Source organism: Canis aureus, chromosome 6, assembly GCF_053574225.1.
Source record: "Canis aureus isolate CA01 chromosome 6, VMU_Caureus_v.1.0, whole genome shotgun sequence".
In the NCBI taxonomy this organism is placed as follows: domain Eukaryota; kingdom Metazoa; phylum Chordata; class Mammalia; order Carnivora; family Canidae; genus Canis; species Canis aureus.
Window position 1 is genome coordinate 74,091,534 of NC_135616.1, and position 24,428 is coordinate 74,115,961.

General features: G+C 52.1%; 1 protein-coding gene across 3 annotated transcripts in view; it reads left to right on the forward strand.

Annotated features, from left to right (window-relative positions):
• The window catches only part of PLXNA2 (plexin A2), a 205,696-nt gene that overhangs the window by 17,699 nt on the left and 163,569 nt on the right, over window positions 1–24,428 (forward strand). For all 3 annotated transcript variants that reach the window (XM_077902258.1, XM_077902257.1, XM_077902256.1), the window contains exons 2-3: window positions 7,643–8,910; window positions 14,742–14,924. In XM_077902258.1, coding sequence (XP_077758384.1) covers window positions 7,678–8,910; window positions 14,742–14,924 — 1,416 coding nt within the window. In that variant the 5' untranslated portion in view covers window positions 7,643–7,677. The remainder of the gene's footprint in view (window positions 1–7,642; window positions 8,911–14,741; window positions 14,925–24,428) is intronic.

The following is a 24,428-nucleotide window of genomic DNA, read 5'->3' on the forward strand; positions in this document are numbered from 1 at the left end:
CTGGGGATAAAGCGGTGAAAGGCAGCGCGGATGAGTTCTCCGGGCCCCGGGTTTGCTCTGGGTGAAAGAGGATGTGTGCTGGCTGCCTTCAGCTCCCACGGAGACGTGAAGAGATTGACATCCCTGATGCCTCGGCCCTGTGCTGGCGTGTGCAAACATGCGTGCTTGCGCGGGCATGCATACACACCCACTTCCTTTAAAAGAACAGCGTCCATGAGCCAAGATGGTACAGTACGGTACTCCCCCCAACGCTACGTTAGTTCACTAGGGCTGCTGTCACAAAGTGCCACCAACGGGGTGACTGCGACGACAAAAATGTATTGTCTCCGTTCTGGAGGCTACAAGCCAAGGGGTCTGTAAGGCTGGCTCCTTCCGAGGGCCGTGAGGGAAGAAGGGTCTGTTCCAGGCCTTTCTCCTGGGCCTGTCGATGGCTGTCTTCCCCCTGTATCTCTCTGCTTGATCTTCCCCCTGTGTCTGTCTGCCTCTGTGTCCACATTCCTTTCTATAAGGACACCCGTTGTCATTTGGATTAGGGCCCACCCTAATGACCTCATTTTAATTTAATTACCTCTATGGAGCCAGCATCTCCAAACACAGTCACATTCGGAGGCACTAGGGCTTTAGTACTTCAACGCATGACTTTTGGGGGTTCACGATGGAGCTCCTACCGCCTGCCTCCCTGCCTTTCCTGCCAAGACCCAGCCTCTGTCCACTGTGCCATCTGAGAGGTCGAGCCCATCGCTGGCATGTTGCGGCGTGGGGGATCCAGGGCAGAGGACCACACGCAGCTCTGGTCATCCAGACCCTCACCGCCTCGAATGTGGGCTCCCCTTCACCGCCGATGGGGACCGTTGGGGCCTCCCACATTTCCTTCTTTTACTCCCTAGTGCTTGGCCTTTGGGTCTGGCTTACCCACCTGTGACAGGAATCCCGGGTATAGACTGGGGTTGGGGGGGACATCCCTTTGCTCACAGTGGGAGACCGTGGCTGGATGGGAGGGCCCCAGCGTCATGGACTCCACCTCCTCGGGATGGCTGTCGAGGGGGCACGGAGGCAGAGGCCCCATCTCCCCCTCCGGCTTCCCTCACCGTCCTCCTCTTGCTCCGGGGCGAGATGTCGTCACTTAGCTTCACATAACAGCACAGAGTCTGGGGGGAAGAAAAAAAATGACATTCGATTAATGAAGCAAACGCAGCTGGTATAGCAGTGACATCTAAATTGTTCCTTTGGTCCTTTTATTTTCTGTAGGAAGTTCTCCCTCTCTCCACAACCGCCCCCCCCCTTTTCCCTTTAAATCGCGTGCATAAAATACGCTAATAACAATCTTCGGTGTCTGTGCATGAGTGACAGCTGAAATAAGAAAAAGACTAATCGTACCTCCTGCAGCCCTGTCACATGGAGATTAAATGAGCCTCCCGCCCGCCCCTCCCCCTCCGTGCTCGCCGCCCCCTCCCCCACTCTCTCCTCCTGCTCCTGGGCTCTCCTCAATGAGAATCATGGGCATTTGAATAATAATATTATAGACGCCATCAGGGTGACAGTGGGGAAAAAATCAGCTCAAACCCATGATTATTCCTTCAATCTAATAATTATTTAAATACCAGATAACTCCTTTCACTCTAATTGAGGCCTTTCAGCTGTCGGCATTACCCGGGGCCTCTGCGTTCGCCCTCTCGCTCACCTTGTGCTACCCAACGTGCCTGGACTACCTCCGAGGTCCATGTTAGACAGAGTGACACTCGGAATGTTTGCATGTACGACTGCGCACATGACATTATGACAGGTCCTTCAGGATCGTGCCGCCCACGGGGGGCAAGCCAGAGCCCCAGAATCCCACATGTAGACACTTTATCCTCATAGACTTTAACTCGTCGGAATCTTAAACCCGAAGGAGCCTTCTGAGGTCACTGGGACCAACCCCTCGCCTCTGGGTAAACGAACGTATTCCTAGACAGCTGTCGGGGAAAACTCACCGTTAGAAAAGCCCGTAGTCTCCCTGGCATTAAGCCCAGGAATCCTCTCCAGACAGAATGTCCCCCTTAACATCTAACTTTAGTCTCTCCTGCTGCAGTTCTCTGTGGGAAGAAGAGGCTTCTTGTCTCTTAGACTACATCTGACCTGTCTGTGAGGTTTTCCGCAGCCCGGAGGCATGTGGCATGGGACACCAGCACCCCCGAGTCACGACGGGGGTGCCATTCCTGCATGTGAGCACGGCTGTGGCTTAGAGGAGGTCAGAGGAGGTCATTCTCCCGACACAGAAAGGTGCCATTGACTGGCTTTCCCATCCCCCATGGCCCTTAATCCATCGCCTCCTTGAGTTGGCCTGGGCCTGGTGGCAGGCTCGCCTCTGCCCGTCACGGGACTGCCACCATCAAAGGCACCTTCTTTCCCCCAAGCAGGGCAGTCTTCAGGCAAAATGTAACTGACCCTCAGGACCCTTTCCCCTACAGCAGAGGAAGCACTAGACTTTTTGTCACGAGGTCTAGCCTGTCCCTGACTCATTTGTGGTCATGTTAGACAATTTGTTTTCTTTCTATGGGCTTTGATTTCTTTATAAGAAAGAAAGAAAAAAGGAAGGGAGGGAGGGAGAAAGGAAGGAAGGGAGAAAAGGAAGGAAGGAAGGAAGGAAGGAAGGAAGGAAGGAAGGAAGGAAGGAAGGAAGGAAGGAAGGAAGGAGAGACACAGGGAGAGAGGGAAGGGGAAATGAAAGAAAAGAAGTGCATTGATCTTACAATCACCTTTAGTATTGGCTCCAAATTCCTGCTTTACAGGCTCTACTCAGTAGAAAGGAGAGCTGAGACAGAGGACAGACTTCCCTCTGCGGTGGGTGAGGAAGGAGGTAGCGGTAAAACTCAAGAGCAGCTGCTAGCTCCTTCTCTCCCGTCACGGCCTTTGTGGCCACGCTCACCTTTTCTCCATCACTGTCTGGCTCCTTAGGATCCTGGCTGTGTGAGCCACCTCGTCGGTGCAGGGGAGGACTATGAGGCACCTTTTACCATTATTGTCATGAAAAATATTATAGGCAAGAGGATCCTGGTGATGAGGGTGCAAGTGGTGGTGACAAAGGTGGTGACAGTGACAAGACAGTGGAGATAGCGGTGATGGTGTTGCTGCAGATGGGTCCACGGGTATGACACCTACCATCATGAACTTGGACTCAGTTTGGCAAAAATGGTATCCCGACTCTTACCCCTCTTCCTATTGGCTCCTTTTGCTGTGAGGGAGGCCAAGGGAAAGCGTAGAGGCGCGTCACTCAATCTCCTGGGGAAAGCAGCAGAGTGGGGAGGCAGGGAGGAGAGAATCCTGCCCTGAGCTGAACTGGGAGTGCCTGATTGTCATTTCCTCCTTGTTTCGCCACCGACACCTCCAGCAGCTGATCTGGAAGGTAGTAGATGCTTCTACTGGCTGTCACCGACACCTGCCTCCTGGATCCTGATCAGGGAGATGGTGTCATCAAGCACTCTAAATAAAATATTTAGTGATACTTGCCTCCCAAAGAGGCAAGGGTGGCCTGTCCGTGGCGTCAGGAGTGCTCTGGGTAAGATGTCTCCAGAGGCGGCACAGCCGAGAGGGCAAGTGTCCTGGATTGGGACCGGGGCTGGGGAGGAGAGAAGACAGGCAAGTTTTGGATCTTAAGAAAGCATGTGACAAACTGACTTCACATACAGCTGCAGAGGGAGAAACGACAGAAAGGAGGACGCGTAATTAAGGGAACCCTCCCGGGGTTGACATTTCACATTGGGGGTTAGGAAGAAATGCTTAGGGATACTAAGTCATAGGCACATGTTCACGGGCTTCTCCCAAACCGAGGCTGGAAAATTCATTCTAAGACAGAGCATGGGATGATGGAGTTCATGAGGAGCTGGAAATATTGACAAATAAATTATTAATAATAAGGGCTAATGTATCTGGAACTTCTCAAATGGACTGGACATCATCCTAAGTGCTTTATATGTATCAGCTGACTTCATCGTCATGATCCCGTGAGACAGATGCTATGACCAATCCCATGTTATATAGGTAGGGACATAGCATCACAGGACGGCTAAGTACCTTGACCACGTTTACGCAGCTGTCGGCTCTGTTTGAATCCAAGCATCTAAGTTCAGAGCTCATGCATTTAACCATTAGAGCACACTGCCTCTCATCAGAGGCACAAAGGTTCTGCTGTCCTCTGAACGCAGATCGGAGACTTGATCCTTGCCAGCCGGGCCCTGCTCTGGAATGGCTGCTTGGTAATTTCAGCCTTAGCCTGGAGAGACGGAGGCCAACTTGGCCGTCGAGGCCATTGTCCTTGTGAAAGCCACATTCCCAAAGTGGACTCTGGGCCTCCTCTGCCAGCCCTGCCCTGCAGACCACACCTCCTCTGGACTCCAGTGCCTGCTGCTGCCATTTCCGAAGGTCCCAGGAGCCTCCTGTCCTGGAGCAGATGCTGATTAAAGAGTGGAAAACAGTCCCTTAGAGTGGTTGAGAACTCCTAGCCCAGACAGCCTTACCAGCTAGCACGGAAGGACCTCAGGTCTCAATTACAGATTCTAGAGGCTCAAGGGTATCACTTCATCTGAAAGGAGAAATCTTACAAAGTGGTTCATTCAGGCCCCTTTATTTTTAAGATCAAGAAATAGACTCGGGGAGATGCTAGACTGTTTAAAGCCATAGTACTCACGGGGGACACAGGCAGGATTTGAATCCTGGGTTCCCAAGTCCCCCACTCTTCCTCCTGCCCCCTGACTTCGTACCTTCTAGCCACCAGGCCACTTTCCCATCCAGAGTTCACCCCCCAGCATTCTGTGCCTCCACTGGCTGCCGACAAACCGTGCTGGGACTTGTGCAGTAGTATGACCGAGGAGATCCCCTTGGATCTATTCCGTTTCCCCTGATACAGGCTTTCCAGATCAAGCCCCTTTACCGGGTCAGGGAGATCTGGGCCTCAAAGGTCTACCCACAATGTTTATTCCCACAGAAAGGAAGAATATGAACAAAAAGGGAGCTCGGGAGCTCTGGCAGGATTCCTGAAGTGCAGTCTCCTGGGGAGGCTTCAGGGATAATAATAACCTCCGGCACAAGTTGAGTACTCGCTGTGTCCCCAGCGCCGTGCTAAGAGGTTCCCCACGTCATCTCATTTGCTCTTGTGACCACCTGACAGGTACCTTCTGTAACTGCCCCCATCTTGCCAGAAAGGGGGGTGAGACTGACTAGTCCCAGAGCCCAGACCGTCCCCAGATTCCGCCCTATTCAAACTGTGCCTCAGGAGAGTGGGCAGGGAGGCGAGATGGTTGATCTTACCCTCAACCGTGTGCTTTGGCGTTATCTCTGCCACCAGCACCTTCTTCCTCCAGCCACGGACTAATCGTGTGTGCGTGCGTGTGGTGGAGAAGGCAGGAGCGTCACGTCCACCAACTCAGGGCCAGGGGGTCTCAGAACGCACCTGCTGAGAGACCGAACCTGAGTGCAGGGTGGTGGCACAGCCTTCCTCACAGCTCCTCGTGGGACCCTCTGCCCTCTGCCTGAGGCCGAAGGAGCTTTCCTACCCGGGGACAGGGGCAGCCCGAGTGGCCTCTTGTCATTCCCCGTCCAGCTGGGGAATGCGAGGATTCTGTTATTTCCTTTCCACAGCTCCTCTTGAGGAATTCACGTCCTGCTACCGGCCCCAGGACGTCACTAAAAATAACCTCTGGTTTTCAAACCGAAAGCTCTGTCTGTCGGGAGGCTTTGCTGGTGCGCGCGTGGGGCCGGAAGGGCTGTGTCGGAGTCGCTGAGGTCAGCCCGGGCCTCATGCCGCTGTTGCCTTCCTCTTTCCAAGGAAGCCTGGGGCCCATGAGTCACCCCAGAACACCCCAGTGGAGCCTGGTTGGAGGCGGGTGGTCAGGTGGGGCCTCCCTCTGGCACCACGGTGGCTGTGGGGCCTGGAGGAGGATAAAGATACTGAGCCCAAAGGGCGGATTTCCAAGGTGGCGCCTGTTCTAATTCTAACCCATTCCAGCCAGATTTGGGGGGGGGGTGTGGTTTGAAGGAGACACGACTCTCCTAGGGCGCCTTGGAGCCAAGTCTCCATCCTTGGTTTGGGTGCTTCCATTCCTGCCGCCTCCCGCGCCCACGGTTCTGTCCGGACTTGCCTGGGAGGGTTGTCCCTGAAGGTCAGAGGCAGCGCTCGCAGACGTGGACAGGCCCATCCTCTGCCCGGGAATCTAGGAGCTCTCCACAGGAGCCCCACCTTGCCCTTCTGGGCAGCTTCCTAGAGTACAGAAAAGCCTCAGAGCCTGAGGGTCGGAGGGGAAAGAGCAAAGGAGTCAGGACAGGAGAGTGACTGGACTTCAGGCAGGACAGGCTGAGGCCTGGCATTGAGCTCACGCACCCTTCCACGGTCGTGCCCCCCCAGCCCCTCCCCACAGTGGCTGGAATGGGCTAACCCTCAGCTCACCCCCCTCTGCTCCTCCCCACATTTCCAAACCCAGAAGTCTTGCCCAGGTGGCTCGAGCTGGACTCAGGTGGGGAGCTAGAAGCTGGAATTGAAAGAGGATTTTGATGGAAGGGGCCCGTGAAGCAAAATTTGTACAACTCTGCTCTTTGAGCTTCTTGGGGAGAAGGCACAGGAGAGGAGGTGAAGGCAGAGATTCCCAGGTGGGTCCTCCTGCGATTCATCCAGGTGCTTCAGTGCCGTGGAGCCCCCTTTGCACAGGGGGGAATGGCCTCCACGCCCCTGCGCAGCAAAAAAAAAAAAAAAAAAAAAGGTAGCCAGTCTCCCTCCGCAAGGACCTGTGGAGAAGCCCAAGTGGAAGCAACTTCCGCCAGACCCGACGGCCTGCCCACTGGAGAGGCAGTGACTGCCACCTGCTTGTCCCAAAGCAAGGTGGGGGGGTACCCACCCTTCTCCCTGGGGCTGTTCGGGCCCCTGAATGGAGCACGTGAGGACCCCAGTCTCAACAGTCTCCCCATGTCTCACTTTTCTGACCCATTTCAGTAGCTAACGCTCAGGGATTCTTTCTGGAGAGGACGGGGCCGAGGGGCAGTGGGGGGCACTGTGTTTCAGGATGAACAGCCCTTCCCCTTCCCCATGGAGGACAGAGGAGGAGAAAGTACTGAAATGCAGCAGTGGAGGGGGAGCTGGTGGAGGCTGGGGCTGGAAGTCTGAAATAAGAAGGAATTTTATTTGCAAGATCAGGCTCTGGGAGTAGTTGACCTGGAGAGCCTGAAAGAGGGCCTTCTAAACAAGCTTTTCAAAAACAGGAGAGATTTCCACTCGACCGGGAGAGGACAGACGTGACACCTGGGTAGGGAGGACAGGCTTCCGTGCCGACGCTCAGATCGACTGGCTGGGTGAACTTAAACAGTCATTTAACCTCTCTGAGAGATAAAAATGATGTCTTAAGAAGACAGAAATAGAGATGCTTTGTAAAGTTAAAAAAAAAAAAAAGAAGAAGAAGAAGAAGTATTTTACAGCGTAAAGGCTGGAGACCAAAATAGATAACAGGATTCCCTGAACATCCCAAGGAGGGGGAAAGTATGTTAAAAATAGAAAAACCAAAATTACAGAAGGAAGAGACTCAGAGCTAGCCGGGATTGGGACCCTGGGTCAAGCCATCCTATTCTATCTTCCCAGGATTTATTTTTCAGTCTGACCACTCTGCCTTGTGTTTTCCAGAACCATGTGAGGGCCAGCCCAGGACGGTGGAGTAGATGAGAACCCGGAGGATCTGTGTCCTCGTCCCCGCCCCACTCAGGATGGAACAGAGGAGGCCCTGGCCACGGGCTGCAGAGGTTGACAGCTGGTCTGTGGTCCTGCTCTCTGTGGTCTGGGTGCTGCTGGCCCCCGGGGCCGCCGGCATGCCCCAGTTCAGCACCTTCCACTCCGAGAACCGGGACTGGACCTTCAACCACCTGACCGTCCACCGAGGCACGGGGGCGGTGTACGTGGGGGCCATCAACCGGGTGTACAAGCTGACGGGCAACCTGACCATCCAGGTGGCTCACAAGACGGGGCCGGAGGAGGACAACAAGTCCTGCTACCCGCCGCTCATCGTGCAGCCCTGCAGCGAGGTGCTGACCCTCACCAACAACGTCAACAAGCTGCTCATCATCGACTACTCGGAGAACCGCCTGCTGGCGTGCGGCAGCCTCTACCAGGGGGTGTGCAAGCTGCTGCGGCTCGACGACCTCTTCATCCTGGTGGAGCCGTCGCACAAGAAGGAGCACTACCTGTCCAGCGTCAACAAGACGGGCACAATGTACGGCGTGATCGTGCGCTCCGACGGCGAGGACGGCAAGCTGTTCATCGGCACCGCCGTGGACGGCAAGCAGGATTACTTCCCCACCCTGTCCAGCAGGAAGCTGCCCCGCGACCCCGAGTCCTCTGCCATGCTCGACTACGAGCTGCACAGCGACTTCGTCTCCTCCCTCATCAAGATCCCCTCCGACACCCTGGCCCTGGTCTCCCACTTCGACATCTTCTACATCTACGGCTTCGCCAGCGGGGGCTTCGTCTACTTCCTGACGGTGCAGCCCGAGACCCCCGAGGGTGTGGCCATCAACTCGGCGGGGGACCTGTTCTACACCTCCCGCATCGTGCGCCTCTGCAAGGACGACCCCAAGTTCCACTCATACGTGTCCCTGCCCTTCGGCTGCACCCGGGCGGGTGTGGAGTACCGCCTCCTGCAGGCCGCTTACCTGGCCAAGCCCGGGGACTCCCTGGCCCAGGCCTTCAATATCAGCAGCCGGGATGACGTGCTCTTTGCCATCTTCTCCAAAGGGCAGAAGCAGTATCACCACCCTCCCGACGACTCTGCCCTCTGTGCCTTCCCCATCCGGGCCATCAACCTGCAGATCAAGGAGCGCCTGCAGTCCTGCTACCAGGGCGAGGGCAACCTGGAGCTCAACTGGCTGCTGGGGAAGGACGTCCAGTGCACCAAGGCGGTAAGGGCGCACTCCCCTCACCCTACTCCTGATCCGTGATGCGGGCTGCGGCTCTCCTGTGGGTGGCCCATTGCTCACCCTGTTCCCCAACCACCAACAGCCTGAGATGAGAGGGATTTTCAGGTTCACGTTATCTGGCTATAACCAGAAACACAGAGCCTGACCTATACCGGACACTTGGAGTGTGTGTGTGTTGATCTCACAGAGTCATTCCAAAAATACCCATGGAGTGCCTGCAACCATACCGGGCACCGTTGTAGGCACTGCCGGCTTCCGCAGTGAGCGAGCCAGCAAAGTGCGCTGCCTTCGTGGAGCTTTCATGAGTGAAGGGACACAAATAAATACATAAAAGGTGTCCTCTGTCAGATGGCAATAATTGCTGTAGAGAAAAATAAAGCAGGGAAGAGGGAGGGGCAGTACCCAAGAAGATTGAGTCATTGAAAAAGTGGCATTTGAGCAAAGGCTGAGGAAGGTAAGGAAGTGAGTCATGTTGATATCTGGGGAAAACATTCTGGAGAGGGAGCAGCAAGTGCAAAGAATTCAGGGCATGCCTGGAGTGTGAAGAGCAGTGGGGGAGGCCACTGCAGCTGGATCAGAGCATGGGGAGAAAGGGTGGTAAGGCATGAGGCCGATCAGCGGTGTCGGGGACCAGATCGTGCACATGCGGGGCTTTGTAGGCCACTGGGAAGTCAAGTGCAGGAGTGGAGTAGGCAGGGGGATAGGTAAGCAGGAGGAGACGGAAAGGAGTAGTCAAGCTTGACTGGCAGATTGAGAACTAGGAAAGAAGAATTCAGAGTCTGGGCAAAAGGAAAAGAGAGGAAGGGAAGCTCAGGATCCAGATCAGAGGACAACAGATAGGAGAACATCAGTGGCAACCACTGTCCTGACGGAGGGTCAAGATGCTGCCATCTAAGTGGTCACCATCTACCCATGCATCTATCCATCCATCACCATCCTTCTCTCCATCCATTCATCACCCATCCGTCTGTCCACCCATCCATTCATCCTTCTCTCTGTTTTTCCATTCCTCCCTCCCCATCCATCCATCACCTATCTATCCACCCATCCATCCATCCATCTAACAAGAGAGTATTGAAGATGTTCCAGGTGCCCAGCACTGTGCCGGGTACTGGGGATGCATACGTAAAAAGATGTGATAACTACTCTCACATACCTCATAACCTTGTGGGGGAGAGAGAGAGAGAGAGAGAGAGAGAGAAAGGGAGTGGGAAAGAGAGGGAGATCCTGGCAGTGTAATACAGTGATGAGGAGCTTGGGCTTCGGAGACCAAGATCGCAGTTCAAATACTATCCGTGCTGTTTGCTGGCTTCAGAAGTAATTAAACGTCTCTACATTATCGTCTGTGAAATGGGAATCATAATGCCCGCCTCGTGGGATGATCAGATGAGATACTACAAAGATTAGCACCGTGTTAGGTTTACCATTATTAGTTAACTAATTAGGATGTGTGACAAGTGCTAAATAGATTTCTGTGCAAAGTGTTGTGGACTCTGGATCTATATAGCCTGGGGGAAAATCTGAGAACGATGGACCCAGATGGCCTTTTGAGTACCCTAAATTGAGAGTGCCTGCTATTGGAACCAAAAACCACTTCTTAAAGCAAGAAAACAGGTCATGCCTCATCCGTTCTTCCGTCCACACCATCATCTGCTTGGTAGATAGGATAGCAGTAAAGACAACGGACTTTGAGGTCCAGTGGATTTGTACCTAAAAATCAGTGCTACCACTTAAAACTGTGTGACTTTGGGCAAGCTACGTATTTGGTTCGAGCTATAGTTTTTTTCATCTTTAAAATAGAGATAATAATACCCTCTTTTTATGACTGTTATGGAGATCAAATAGAAAATGTATATAAAATGCTTAACACCATACTTGACACATAATAAGCATTCGATATATGGAAGCTATAATGGTTAGCGTTTATTATAATAACGAAGAAGCAGTTGTTTGCTTCTATTTCACTTTTATTTTTCTTTAAGAGCTACTCATTTATTTTAGAGAAAGAGAGAGAGAGAGCACGGGCTGGAGGGGCAGAGGGAGAGGGAGGGAGAACCTCAAGCAGACTCCGAGCTGAGCATGGAGCCCTATGTGGGGCTCGATCTCACAACCCTGAGGTCAGGGCCCTGAGAACGCAACCTGAGCCAAAACCAAGAGTCAGGTGCTTAACTGACTGCACCACCCAGGCGCCTCTGTTATTTCACTTTTATTAAATGAGGAGGCTGAACTAGATCCTCTCCTAAGTTCCTTACAGCACTGAGATTCTATAATTTATGGTCCCCAGCCAATCTGGAGAGGTAGAGAGGAAATGCAAGGGTTAAGCCCGGTTCCCATCACCCAGAGAGGGCCTTGTCAGGAGGAAACTGCTGATTCCTGCCTGCTTCTGAGCCAGAGGGAAGAGGAAGCCGACACCCTTCTCTGGCTCCAGTGGCTTGCAGAGAGACAAGCCCGGGCTAGTGACCAAAGAGCAGCAAAGGCACTGGGAAAGAGGTGATAGTAGGTGGGACCAGGACCTCGGAGAACAGCCCTTCCTCGGCCCTCCTGCCCCACCCCTGAGAATCACACTCCTCTGGTACAACCTTTACAGCAGGGCAGGCAGGGAAGCTGGACTAGGAGGAGCTGCTTAAAATCCTTATAATCCAAGGAGTCTCAGACCTGGGGATCCAGAATGATTTGGTGGCCTTGGAGAGGGTTAAGGGTTGGTGAGCGAAACTGGTCCCAGGGGCTTCATTTTAACATAATATCTGAACTAGCATGAAGCTCTCAGATGAAAGACTTGAGTTCTGTGCCCAGAAAAGGGATGAGGAAGAGGACTATCACTCATTGAATGGAAACTGTGTACTGAAGACCGAGCTGGGCAATTTAAGTGCTATCTTATTCGATGCTCAGTATAACCTTATGAAGCAAAGCAGATCATCCCCATTTGGCAGATGGAAAAACAAAGACAAAGACTGAGTAAATTGCTTAATTTACTCTAATGACAAAGAAGGGATTTGAGTTCAGCTCAGCCCATATGACTTCTGAGTCCAAGCTCTTTCTGTTTAGCCATGCTGCAGTTAAGGAAAGCCATACTTGAAGCTCTCACCATCTGAGCAAAAATAAAGGGGCATCAGATGTTTGGAAACACTCGACAATTTAGAGGAGAGAGAAAGAAACACCAGCCAACTCCAGGGGCTTACGCTAAAAAACAAAACAAAACCAAAAAACAAACAAAAAATTATCTTACAGCTCTGGAGATTCTAGAATCAGGAGGGATGTAGAGAAATCCACAACCACTGGCAAGTTGGGTTTTTTTGGTATTTTTTGTTTTTTGTTTTTTTGCTTCTGTCCTCATTTCTCAGAAATTGGCTTGGATATGCCTATGCCCAGACTCTGCAGCCTTATCAGCCCCTGGAGAAAATGGGAAAGAAGCTAAAGCCTTGAATCGAGGACTTTCAGAGCTAAAGAAAGCTTGACCATCACCCGATCCATTCCTTTCCCTTTACAGATAAGAAAACCGAGACTCAGAGAGAGTCCATGACATACCAAGGTCACATGGCTGGATAGTGGTAGCAACAGGACTACAATTTAGATTTCTTGAGTCATACCAGGGTCCCTGCTGCCTATGGTGTAGGGATGAAAAAGAAAAGTAGAAAACATAAAAGTGGTTATAGGGGCAGCCTGGGTGGCCCAGTGGTTTAGCACCACCTTCGGCCCAGGGCCTGATCCTGGAGACCCGGGATCGAGTCCCACGTCGGGCTCCCTGCATGGAGCCTGCTTCTCCCTCTGCCTGTGTCTCTGCCTCTCTCTGTGTCTCTCATAAATAAATAAATAGAATCTTTAAAAAAAAAGTGGTTACATAAAAAGGCGGGTAGCTCTGATCTGCCTCTCTAAGGAGCTAGAAATTTCCATCATTTGATCTAGTGATGTGCTAGTAAATATCAAATAGCTGGTTCTATGCAGGGAGTGAAGATGGGGTGGGGACACTTGATTAGAAGCACCTGCTAATTTCCGTGGTGTCAATACTCCAACCCTGGCCAACTTCAAGCCACCACTGTGATGCCACCAAATGCAGACACATACGCAGTCATCCCTCATGAGCTGTCCAGTATGCCACTGCTTTAGCTTTACTCCCTTCTTGAGGAGCTTATCCCTTCTGCTGTGTGGGTCTTCCTGATATCTAGTTGTTCAAGGGCATCCTTAACTTGAATGTCAGTCCCTTTACAAAGAATACATGCACACGCTCACCCACATACACACACCCCCCACACCAGCACTGCATACACTCACACACAGACAAGGGCAGCTCCACCTTCCCTACCAGTATCGGGGGCAGCAGCTCTCTGCAAGACACCAAGGAATCACAAGGTAGGAGTCTATTCCCTTTGGATCTGAGAAGGGAACAGAAGGGAAGTCCCTGGTTTAGCCATCACATGCCCTAGCTCATAAGCCAATTATTCCAAGGAAATAGGCTATCAGTGAGTGATGCACCAGCCCGTTCTTCCCTGGTAAGGGTGAGAGGAGGAAGCTGAAGGGAACGGTCTGCATGTTTCTCCCTAACGCTTTCTATGATTCCCACGATAGTCATTTCCTTCCTCCTCTGAGATGCCTTGTCAGCCCCAGAAGGAACAGCTGCCACGGGACTCTGGGTTCTTGCTTGCCCAGAGCCTGTAGCCTCTGCCCACAGGATTCCTGGCGGTAGAGTCAAGCGGAGCTTCATCAGAGGAGCCACCATGGCCCAGCCCCAGGTCAGGCATCGTGTAGGCAGGCTAAGCCTTTCAGTAGCCCCTGTCCTCAGGAAGCATACAGTCTTCTTCCTTTTTCTTCTTTTGAGTGAGTGAGAACTCAGAAACAATCCATTTACTATCCCTTTTAACAGCCCCGAAAGAGGATATTACTCTTCCAAGTTTGCACAGCCACTTAGTACTAGAGCAGAGGCCAGAATTCAGGTCTTCGTACTTTTGGGTAAGCTACTTTTCCATTTGCTCAGGGTAATTCTTGTTTCAGAGGCGCCCCAGCGTCTTCTGAAAGATACTCTTTCTCTAGGCACAGCACCAGTCCCTTCAAAAGCCTGGTAATGGGAAGGATATCACCTCCAGCACTCTCTTTTATTTATATTTCCACGAACATTGTGGGAGACCAGCAGTGGCAATTGCTGTACATCTTAACAAAACTCTGAGGAATGGATTATTCCATTTGCTCCTCAATAATTTTCTCAGAAAAATGGTCAGGTAGTATGACAAATGAAGAAACTGAGGTTTATGCAGAGTAAGTAACTTTTCCAACGTGTGAGGGCCTGCCCCATATTACAATGATCCTTTTCAATCTATTGCCAGTACAGGATCTGGTGAATAATTGAGTGGTTTACAATTCCTTAGGCCCAAAGGGAGACATTGCAGCGCAAGACACGAACCAGAAACCCTCTCCAGCTGATAGAAATCCTGTGGTGTTGCCTCCGGACGGAATCTCCGCTATCTAAATAGAAGCATCTACAGAATGCTATGGTCCGAAGGGACATTAAAATGATCAGAAGATGAGTTCAAGCCCTCAGCTTTGCAAATTAGCTCAGATCTCTTGGCAGAAGAGTGGATGCGTGGCTGCGGGTTAGTGTGAGGAAGGCTGCAGACCCCTCTAGCTGGTTTCACAGGAGCTGGGTGTGGGATCTGTGAGTCAGCTCGTGAGATATTTTTGTTTGAGTCATGTGTTAGGGTCCCGAACCCCATGTCTGTGCCAAGGCCTGGAAGCCTTGGGCTGGCGGTTGGGTATGGGCTAGGGTGAAGAGACTCGGCCACACTTCCGCGGTGATTTACCCTCATGCCCTCCTTTCCCTCCAGCCGGTCCCCATCGATGACAACTTCTGCGGGCTGGACATCAACCAGCCGCTTGGAGGCTCCACTCCAGTGGAGGGCCTGACCCTGTACACCACCAGCCGGGACCGCATGACCTCAGTGGCCTCCTACGTTTACAATGGTTACAGCGTGGTTTTTGTGGGGACCAAGAGCGGCAAGCTGAAAAAGGTAAGAGTCCATGAGCCCAGACGCCCCAGTGCTGTTCAGCTGTTGGTGGAGATTTAAGACAGGCAACTCTTCCTTATCTTGAAGGGAGTTGAATGGGCGAGTAGGAGGTAGGGGTTAATGTTGTAGCTTATCTTCTAGCTGCTTCCTCCGGTCATTAGTCGGAGAGTGTCTAGGAATGCAAGCATGTTTCAGTATCGGCCAAACTTCACAGAATTAGGAAGGTATCTTACCCTGAGGGTGGGGGAGAAAGGAATCAGCCTTTATCTCCAAATCAAGTAGAACCGATGCTTTGACCAACCGTGTTATGAGTCACCCTCGTCGCAAATCCTTCGCCACGGTGCATAGAGTTGATTGTACTGGTCAGAAGTCTTTGTTGCATCCGAAGCAGCTGGTGGCAGCAGGTGACGGGGCCCGGTTCTAAGAATCCAGGCAAATGGTCGTGCTGCTCTGGCGGCATATGGTGCCTGGGTGAGAAACCGCGCCCCTGCCTTTCCGCCTCCTGCAATCACAGACTCTTTCTCGCCCTTCCATTCCCCGCTCAAGACCTGCCTGGGCTGCCAGGAGGAAGTAGATATCTTATCTTGCCTGCCCCGGGCACCTCTGCCAGCTGGAGGGCACTGGCTGGCTGGGGCTGGCAGCACGGAAGGCCTCGGCGCGCCGGGCTGAAGCCAGCCGCTTGTACCTGCTTGTCTAGTGCTCGGGGGGCAGAGACGAGCGCCGTCTGGTTCATTACGTGGGATTACAGCAGCCACATTCTTTCCGGTCCCAGCTAATCCCTTTTTCCCAGGCTTACCCTTCTGCTACCTTTCCCCAGTCCTGCCACCTGTGGATTAAGGCACATGCCAGACCTTGCCGCATCTCGCCCCTTGATGTTGACATCACCCCTGCAGCTCCTTCCCCCAAATCCATTTAGGACTGGGGGAGAGGTGTCTTTAGGGAATGTGGAAGGAGGGTGACAGGAAGGGAGCCTGAGGGAGCATTTGCATGTTCTGCTTGTTCTGAGTCGCTGCCAGAGGAGGTGAGAAAAACTGGTCTAGGTTTGTGTGGGGCTGCTGAACTGTCCAGACCCCTTCTGGTTCTCATGATGCTGAGGCCCTTTAAGCCTTTTCTCGCTCTGCGAGGAGGTTGCTACTTGCTCCTGTCCTGCGCCCCTACTCTACCTGGGACTGTGGACCTTCGCTTGGCCTTGAGGCCCACAGAAGAGAGTATGGGTGTGGTTCCTACGTGTGCTTCCCCAGGACGGGGAGGGAGGTGGTGGTGGAAGGAGTTGCCTTAAGAGATCCTACCAAGATTTAAAAGTGGCATGTTCCACTGGGCTGGTGTTGAGCGTGGACCCCTGAGGCTGGCTGCTTCCCTGCAGGGTTAGCTCTCTGTGTAGTCAGGTAGATAGGGCCTTGCATAGGAGCGTTGGGCCAAGGAGCCTTCGGGTTTGAAGTCCAGCCTGAGCTCTCTCTGTCAGGCCATGCACTCTAGGGTAGAAACATCCATAAACTTAGTAGTCATCTGCCCACAGAGACCACCTTTTTCTATAATGCACAGAGGCTTTCGAGGGCCCAGCTGTACCGACAGCCAGGCTGGTGCTCAGCACCTTCCCCTTTTCTTCTGGCGCCTTCACCCACTATTCTGGATCATTTGTGTGACTGTCTCCTGTATTCTCTTGAAAGTTCTAGTAAAGACAGGGGTCATGCTCTGTTCATATTTATGTACCTCCTTCTGCCTCATTCTTTCACCAAGTGTTCACAGATGGGATATGTCCCAAAACTGCTTTTGAAAACTAGAACCTCTCTAAGAAATCCTAGAGATCGTCTGGCCCAAGACGCTCATTGCTCGGCAGGGAAACTGAGACCCAGAGAAAACCAGTGACTTGTCCAGGCATAGAGACTGGGACAAGTTGTTTCTTGCCCTGACACTCAATTTGGCACCCTTTTTTTATTTAAAGAGGCAGTCACGGAGCACAGGGGATAGAGGCTGAGAACAATCTTCAGGTCTAGGCTTGCTAAGGAGTTCAGCCAGGGACTAGTGCGTCCATTCTCGTCAGCCCTGGGTCTGCGCTAAGGAATGAACAGTTGCCGAAAGGGTGGAGGAGGCCTGAGTAAAGGAAGAATGATCCAGCCAGATGCAAAGGAACCCTGGTGCTGACCTTCTCATAGCTCTAGACTTCTTGTGCAGCACACACAGGGGGCTGCTTGAGGCGTCTTTCCAAGCCACACACCCAAGTGAGCCAAGTTCTCTTGGCCTTGCTGGAATCCTGGTGGACAAGTCGCTAAGAGGCATGTCAGCGGGTTCAAGGGCAAGGCTAGGGGTGTGGCCGCCCATGACTTGTTCCAACCTGCAAGGTGGCCGCTCCTTCTCAGTCTTCACTTGGCCTTTCTTCAGCTGTTTCTATGAGCTCATGGTATCCCTCCTTCTTCTGCACAGCCCGCCCTTCCTTTCCACCCACACTCTTTTGAGGCACCTGATACTTCCACCCTGGCTCCCACTGGCCTCCCATTTACCCACCCGCTTGCCCCCACCCTCTCCAGAGCAACAGCCCATGAGGAATTTCTGGAATGTCCCCAGGAAACTCTACCATGGTCCAGGCCCCATAGCTCTTTCAACACAGGAAGGAAAATAAAGAAGAAGAAGAAGAAAAAAAAACAAAACAAAAAACAGCTAAGAGTTTGGAGAGGAGAGGGAAGCAGGGTGCGTCAGAACTGCTCACTTCTTCCCTGCCTGACCAGGCATCTGTCAGACTGTCCAGTCCCCATCCACTGCAGTCATCAGAACAGGATGTCCCTGTGCAGGGAAGTGTAGAGGAAGCAGGAGACCATGGCATGACCATGAGGTGCTCTTCTGTGCTGTGACAGACTCTGTTTCTGCTAGACTCTGGGGGAACATCACAGACGAGGCCACTGCCTTCTGAGCCACGAGTGTGTGGAAGGAAGAGGCACAATGAGGATGAGACCTGAAAGCCAAGGTGTGCAATACCTGCATAGGCTCAGGGTCAGTGCATGACAGGTGGCCAGGAGACAGGCCGCGGCTCACCACAGGAATGGAACAATTGCGGAGAAACCAGCCCTGTGGTGTGATCAACCTTGGAGGCTTTATTGAGGAGCAAGGGTGCCAAGATTTGGGACAGAGAAACTCCCACTGAGCACTCTTGTATGCCATCACTGTTCTAGAAGCTTCCCCATGACTCACTCAACTGATCTGACCACAATTGACCACTCTTGTCTTAGGAGAAGTAAAATCGGTGAGGTCCTAGCAGGTGCCTGGGAAAGGGTGGGTGCTCTTATAATGAATTGACTAGTGGGAGAAAGAGAGAAGGGCATTCTAGGCCTTGGGTGCCACACGGAGGGGGCACAAAGCATGCACCTGGAAAGGTCTAGAGTGCACAGAGGGGTTTGGAGGATGGGTGAGGGGAAAGTCAAGGTGAGCACCTCTCACCAGCCCTGGGAGGACTAAGCAAAAAGGATCTTGGGATTTTGCTGACCACAGGGTCAACAGGAGCCAACCGTGTGATACCGCTTTCCTAAACTGAATTAGTCTTTACTGCACTGATAGAATAATTTCCAGGTCGTGAGATGGTGGAGCTATGCTATGTGAAGAATGTTTTTGAAAGGATAACAACTCAGGGAAAGAAGAGTATAGGAGGAAACAAAACAGCTTTCTTCACGTAATATAATTTACCAAGCGCTTACTATGCTCATGAGCTCGATATCTAGTAATGCATTTAATCTTGACATAACTCCATGAGGTAGGTGCTGTTATCACCCCCACCTTACAGGTGAAGGAATAGAGGCCACAGAAGGCAAAGGCATTCCTCTGAGGCCACAGAGCTAATCAATGGCAGAGCCAAGATTTGAACCCTTATCATCTAGTTTCACCGTTTGCACGCTTAGCCATCAAGCTGTGGAAGCTGAACTAGACTTACTTGCTGTGGCTCCAGAGGGCATAAAAGAACCAGGGAGCAGGCTTTACAGTAAAGCACATTTTCCACTTACTATACGGAGGAAGTTTCTGGTAGCCAAACTATCCCAACATGGAAAGAACTGACTCGAGGGAATGCGCTCCCAGTCAGTGGAAATATCGAAGCAGAGACTGGATAGTCACGGAGCAGGGATGCCACAAACTCACTGAGTAAGACTTCCCAGCTCCAGGGGAGGACCCTGGGAGGAGCCTAAGAGGCAATTCGAGCACAGGTCCTGGGGCACAGGAGGGAGGGAAGGAGGTGGGCTGAAGCTGCCAGGACACGGGATGGAGGATTGTCTCCGGGTTCAAGGCAGAGTCTTTCTGGTTCCTTCTCTCCCTTTACGGCTGCTGAAGCTTCTGCTTCAGCCTCAGCTTTGTGTCCCCATGGGCCTCCCCAGACCCCTCGGCCCTGGGGCCTCACCCAGCAGTACGAGTTGTTGACTCTAGCCAACGAGTTCTCTAGCCCCCCCGGAAACCCCACCTGCTGCTCAGGGGCTGGTGACGTGTCCCTTCCCCCATCCTCCAAGCACTGTGAGTAGCACCCTCCTCAGACCCCTCACCGCATGTCATTTTGCTCTGATGGCATCCGACGTGGGAGCAGCTACTCGTGTCCGCTTGAAGTTCACAGATTCTGAAGGACAGGGACCACCTTTTTCATATTCAGATCCCCCTTCCCCACAGCCAGATCCAACATCTCTCACCCATTATTAGGGGCTCGTTAAATTTTTCTCCAATGTATTGGGTGCCGCCTTCAGGCCAGACACCTATTTGCACTGATTGGAAGAGAACCGGACGCCAAGAGTGACTGCTGTTGACGTGGCTGGTTTGCAAGGGAAGGAAGTTACGCTGTGGTGGATACATCAGGGGTGACGATGGGATGAGGAGTCAAGAAAACGGGACAGCTTGGTGGGTAACAGGAAAAGAGTTTGTGGACGTTTAGAAGAGGGTGGGCGGTACTCTCAGATGCAGCGGCCAGGGTGGAAGGAGGGGACAGTGTTTACCCTGTTGCCTGGAGATCCCCAGAATAGCATGGCCAGCCATCTGCCTCCCTTGGATCAGATGCAAGCTTGCTGACAGCAGGGAGCAGGTGCAAGGACCCAGGTAGCCCCCACCCTGCCCCCACCCTGCCAGCCCTCTGTTTATAGGACTCTTGGTCAGTTTTAGAAATCCGCAGAGACGTAGCCCTTTTCCAGTTCTGGGGAGAGCCCTGGCCTCTTTTGGCACCGTGTCCCTTCCCATTAGCTAACCAGCATGGCCACGGAAATGCCTGTGAAATTCTTGAGGAAAATTCTGTCTTTCCCTAAGGGACATACCAACCAACCCAAGGTCTCCCATCCTCAGCCCACAGGAAGCCCCGCCATCCCAAGCCCATTCTCCTTTTTCTAATTTCACAAACGGTTTACTAAGCAAAGCCGGGAAAACTGGAGCTCTTTGCAGTAGCAGCTTAGGTGCTGGAAAAAATCCATCAAGAACACCCAAGTAATAACTCTCCTAAGCCCCAGGGTTATTGCTCAGTTTTTTGATAACATCGATTACTTACAAGACACTTTTCTACGGCCCAGCCCTCTTCATCGGCGGAGACTACTTCTAGTAGATAGGGTGATTGCCCCCTGCTTCTCCGCCCCATTTTACAGATCTGGAACACTGAGCCACAGAGATATGAAGTATCCTACCTAAGATTATGTGCCCCCCCCCCATTGGCAGTATTGACATTGGCATTTATACTTTCCTCCCCCAACGCACAGAAGTTCCTAACCTGTTACTTGACTTCCTCATGGGGTGGAGTTGTCTTGGCAGACAGAAGGCCAAATTGGATGAAAAGCTGAGAAACATGCTTGTCTGTCTGTGCCAACGCCACCAAACAATAGCCACTCATTCCTCTCAGTGGAAATGATTCACTCATTTCTCAGTGTGAACCCTGGATTGAGTAAACAACCAGGGTCCATTTCTAGGTGACCTGGTGGCTCTCCTGGCACCTGTGACGGCTGACCCGAAGCCCCAACCCCTCGGGCATCTCAGCAGCGCTGGGGGCTGGGGTCGTGGGGAACAAGCACCCTCTCCCCCTTCCCCAGAGCCTGCAGAGCAGGGCTGGGGTGGTGGCTCCAAGCTCACCATCACATCCCCGGTAATGAGTTTGGCTCCCTGCCCAGGCTCCTGCCGCCAAACGCGCTGTTTGTTTTGTTGTTTTATAGGCCTCTTGGGTCCCAAGAACTGGTCTTCTGAAAGCTGGGAACCGCAGCACTTGGTTGGCACCCGGAAGGAGGCATATTTTTACAGGAACCCCCCCCCCCCACTCCCACCCCTGGCCACCACATCCCTCTGCTTGACCACGACAGGTGTAGAGAGGGGGTGTGGGTTTCTATCCAGGCCCCAGCTGTTCATGCCTCCTCCCCACGCCCCCCCCCCCACCAACTGGGGAGGAGGCCCTGATCTCCCAGAGCCATTCTGAAAGGGGAGAAACTAAAGATTCACTTATTTTTTGCGCCTTTTGTGCAGCTCCATATAAGCTTCAGTCTTGGACAGTCCCTGTAGGAGGCATCAGGCTGTGTGTTGAGCAGGCTGCTTTGCCATCCAAGAGTGAACCCCTGGGGCCCGAGGCTTTATCTCAGGACAGGTGAAACACAGGGAACTGTGTTTCAGGGACGGGCTGGAGGAGGGGTAATGCTTCTAGCTCACAGAATCCAGGTGACCCACATAGGCCATGTAGAATTTTTCAGGGACCAAGATGCTAATATTTACGGAGCTCTCATCTTTAGGAAAATACAAAGCACATCCTTGCAGGCCGTTGAGCCTTGCCTGCCCGTGGATACAGGATGTGGACATGTATGTCAGGGTTGGAAGGGACTTTCAAAGGCCACCTTCCAAAGTCTGGTCCTCTGCCTTCAGGTAGAAACTGATTTGCATAAGGAAGAGTATATGAGTTTACGGGATATAATCCTGAGCCCCACATCCGTTTCTTCGTCTGTAAAATGTGAGCGATGACAGTCCTGGCCTCGTGAGAGTCTGAGAGTTTTTTTTTTTTTTTTAAGATTTTATTTATTTATTCATGAGAGACGCAGAGAGGAGAGAGAGAGACAGAGAGGCAGAGACACAGGCAGAGGGAGAAGCAGGCTCCATGCAGGGAGCCGGACGTGGGACTTGATCCCAGGTCTCCAGGATCACACCTTGGGCCGAAGGCGGCGCTAAAATGCTGAGCCACCCGGGCTGTCCTCTGCTGAGGATTAAATGAGATGATTCATTATTGAACTAAAAATGATTGAGTACCTACCATGTGCCATTTTCTGAGTATACGGCTATGAACAAAGCTGTCAAAAATACCTGCCCTCAGGAAGATTAGATCTTACTGTCAAAAGACCAAAAACAAACAAACAAACAAAACAATGAATAAAAGAAAGAAAAAGAAAGTCAGGAAAAATATAGTGTGTGTTTGGAAGAGAATAAGTGCTAGTAGAGAAAACAGAGCATGATGAAATAATTTCTGAGCGCATGATGCCACATTTGAGCACATTTGCTCTTAAATATCACTACTAATGTTACTTAACCTGGGAGCCTCGATTTTTTTCCCTTCTGTGGAGTGGGGTAGCAATAAACACTTTGCATAGTTGCTGCTGGAAGGGCTGAGTGAAATCGTGTATGGAAATCACTTACTATAGTGCTTGGCACAAAAGTGCTTTGCATTATTATTACTAACATCTTTGAGGCTTTCCCCAAATCCCACTTCTTCTCTGGCTCCCTGGGGGATGGGGGGAGTGGAGCGGTCTGATCAGCCTCCTTTTTTAGTGACATGTTTGCAAGGTCAGATGGAGGAAGAGAATCCTGCCCCCTTCCTCCCCCCACCCCCCCACCCCCTCCAGCCCTGAGTCATGGGAAAAAATACTTTAGAAGACTAGACCAGCTGAGCCGAACTAATCTAATCCTGCTGGACATTGGCATCCAGCTACATTAGTCACCAGAGAGAGCTTTCCGAGTTCCACCAAACAATATGAACTGACCCCTCCCCAGGGCGGGGCTGGGGGAAGTGGCCGGTGGCTCTTGCAGCTTTGCAGAATTAACTAGAACAGAGCCATTCCCCATCCTGTGCATGCTCCAAGCTGGCCACAATGTCCTAGTGCTGCACGCTCTGCCTCGGATCAGCTGTGGAGCTTGGGGCGGGACAGGGGCCCTTGGGTTCCTCAACGGGTCCACTAATGCTGCCTCGCAGGACTGTTCTGCATGCCAGACATCGCCGACGTAAGGTACCTCATACAGAGCCTGATGCATAGTAGGCGCTTAATAGATGGCAGCCGTTGCTGCTGTCCCTACCAATGTGACTCATGCACGTCTTACTGCTGCCTGTCCCTGCTCCTACCGTGCTTTTCCTCCAGGGCCCAGGGCCTCTTGGTTTCTATCAGCTCATTAATCCCATAAACTTTTTGGGTGAGTGGGAAGGGTTGGGATATTTCTCTGCCCTGTTGCAGATGGTGATACAGAAATTCAGAGAGGTTAAGGACTTGCTCAGGCTCATAGGATCAAGCAAAGGAAGATGTGGGAATTGGGACCAGAGCTACAAACATCTCAGGTGGAGATGGGCCCAGCAGATACCTAGGTCCCTTCTATTCAAGACGATGGAGCTGAAAGCTCGCAGCTACTTGAACTTCTGTTTGCCTCTTACCACATGTCCTTCTGTCATGTGTTCAGGGAAATGGGAACTCCATGGAGACGCAAGGTGGTCAACCCGAGTTTCTGTCCTTTGGAGCGCTTCCTAGGATTCCTTCCCTCTCTGGTCACAGCCTCCAGAAAGGTTTCTAGGCTCCAAGGTGGGGCAGCAGTTTAGGAGCTGGTGCCTCTGTGTTGTCCCAATCAGCCACCACTTCTCTACCATGTTCTGGTTCTCTGAATCGAAAACTGATGCCACCGGTTAGGTGTCCTCACATAACCCAGAAAGAGCAAGACACAAACAGACTTTAGTAACAAATCAGGGAGCCTCACCTTCACGGCTCAGGGTGGGTGAGAGCACAGCCCAGGATGGGGAGGGACCGTGGAGTTGGGCCCGTCCCCCACACCCCGCCCCGGGGAGAAAGTGTACTCCCTCGTGCAAGAATCTGGCCCTGATTTTCTAACTAGAAAGGACCTCAGAAAACTGGCCCAGCCTACAGGCTTTGGGCAGGTGAGATATTTATTGTGAACATTTATAGCTATGACAGCTGATACCTAGAAATGTGACATGATCCGCTCAAAATCACTCAGGCTCTTAGCATCAGAGGCAAGACTCAAACCCAGGTGTTTCAATTCCAAGTTTTTATCCCTTTTCTTTATATCCTATGGAAGGAAATTCCCTCTGCACAAACGTCAGATTCATGTCTGCCTTTCCCTGGCGTACAAGCATTCCCTAATCAGAACCAAGGGATCATTGTCCCGGGGCTGAAAGTCCAGTTGAACTTTTCAGGCCTTCTGTCAAGGACCTGACCATACAGCCTTGCTCTGGGGTGACCAGTATCCCCGACCGCTCTGCACATGCTTTGGGGATCTTAGCAGAGCCTGGCCAGCAAAGAGGCCTGTTGACCACAGAATGCA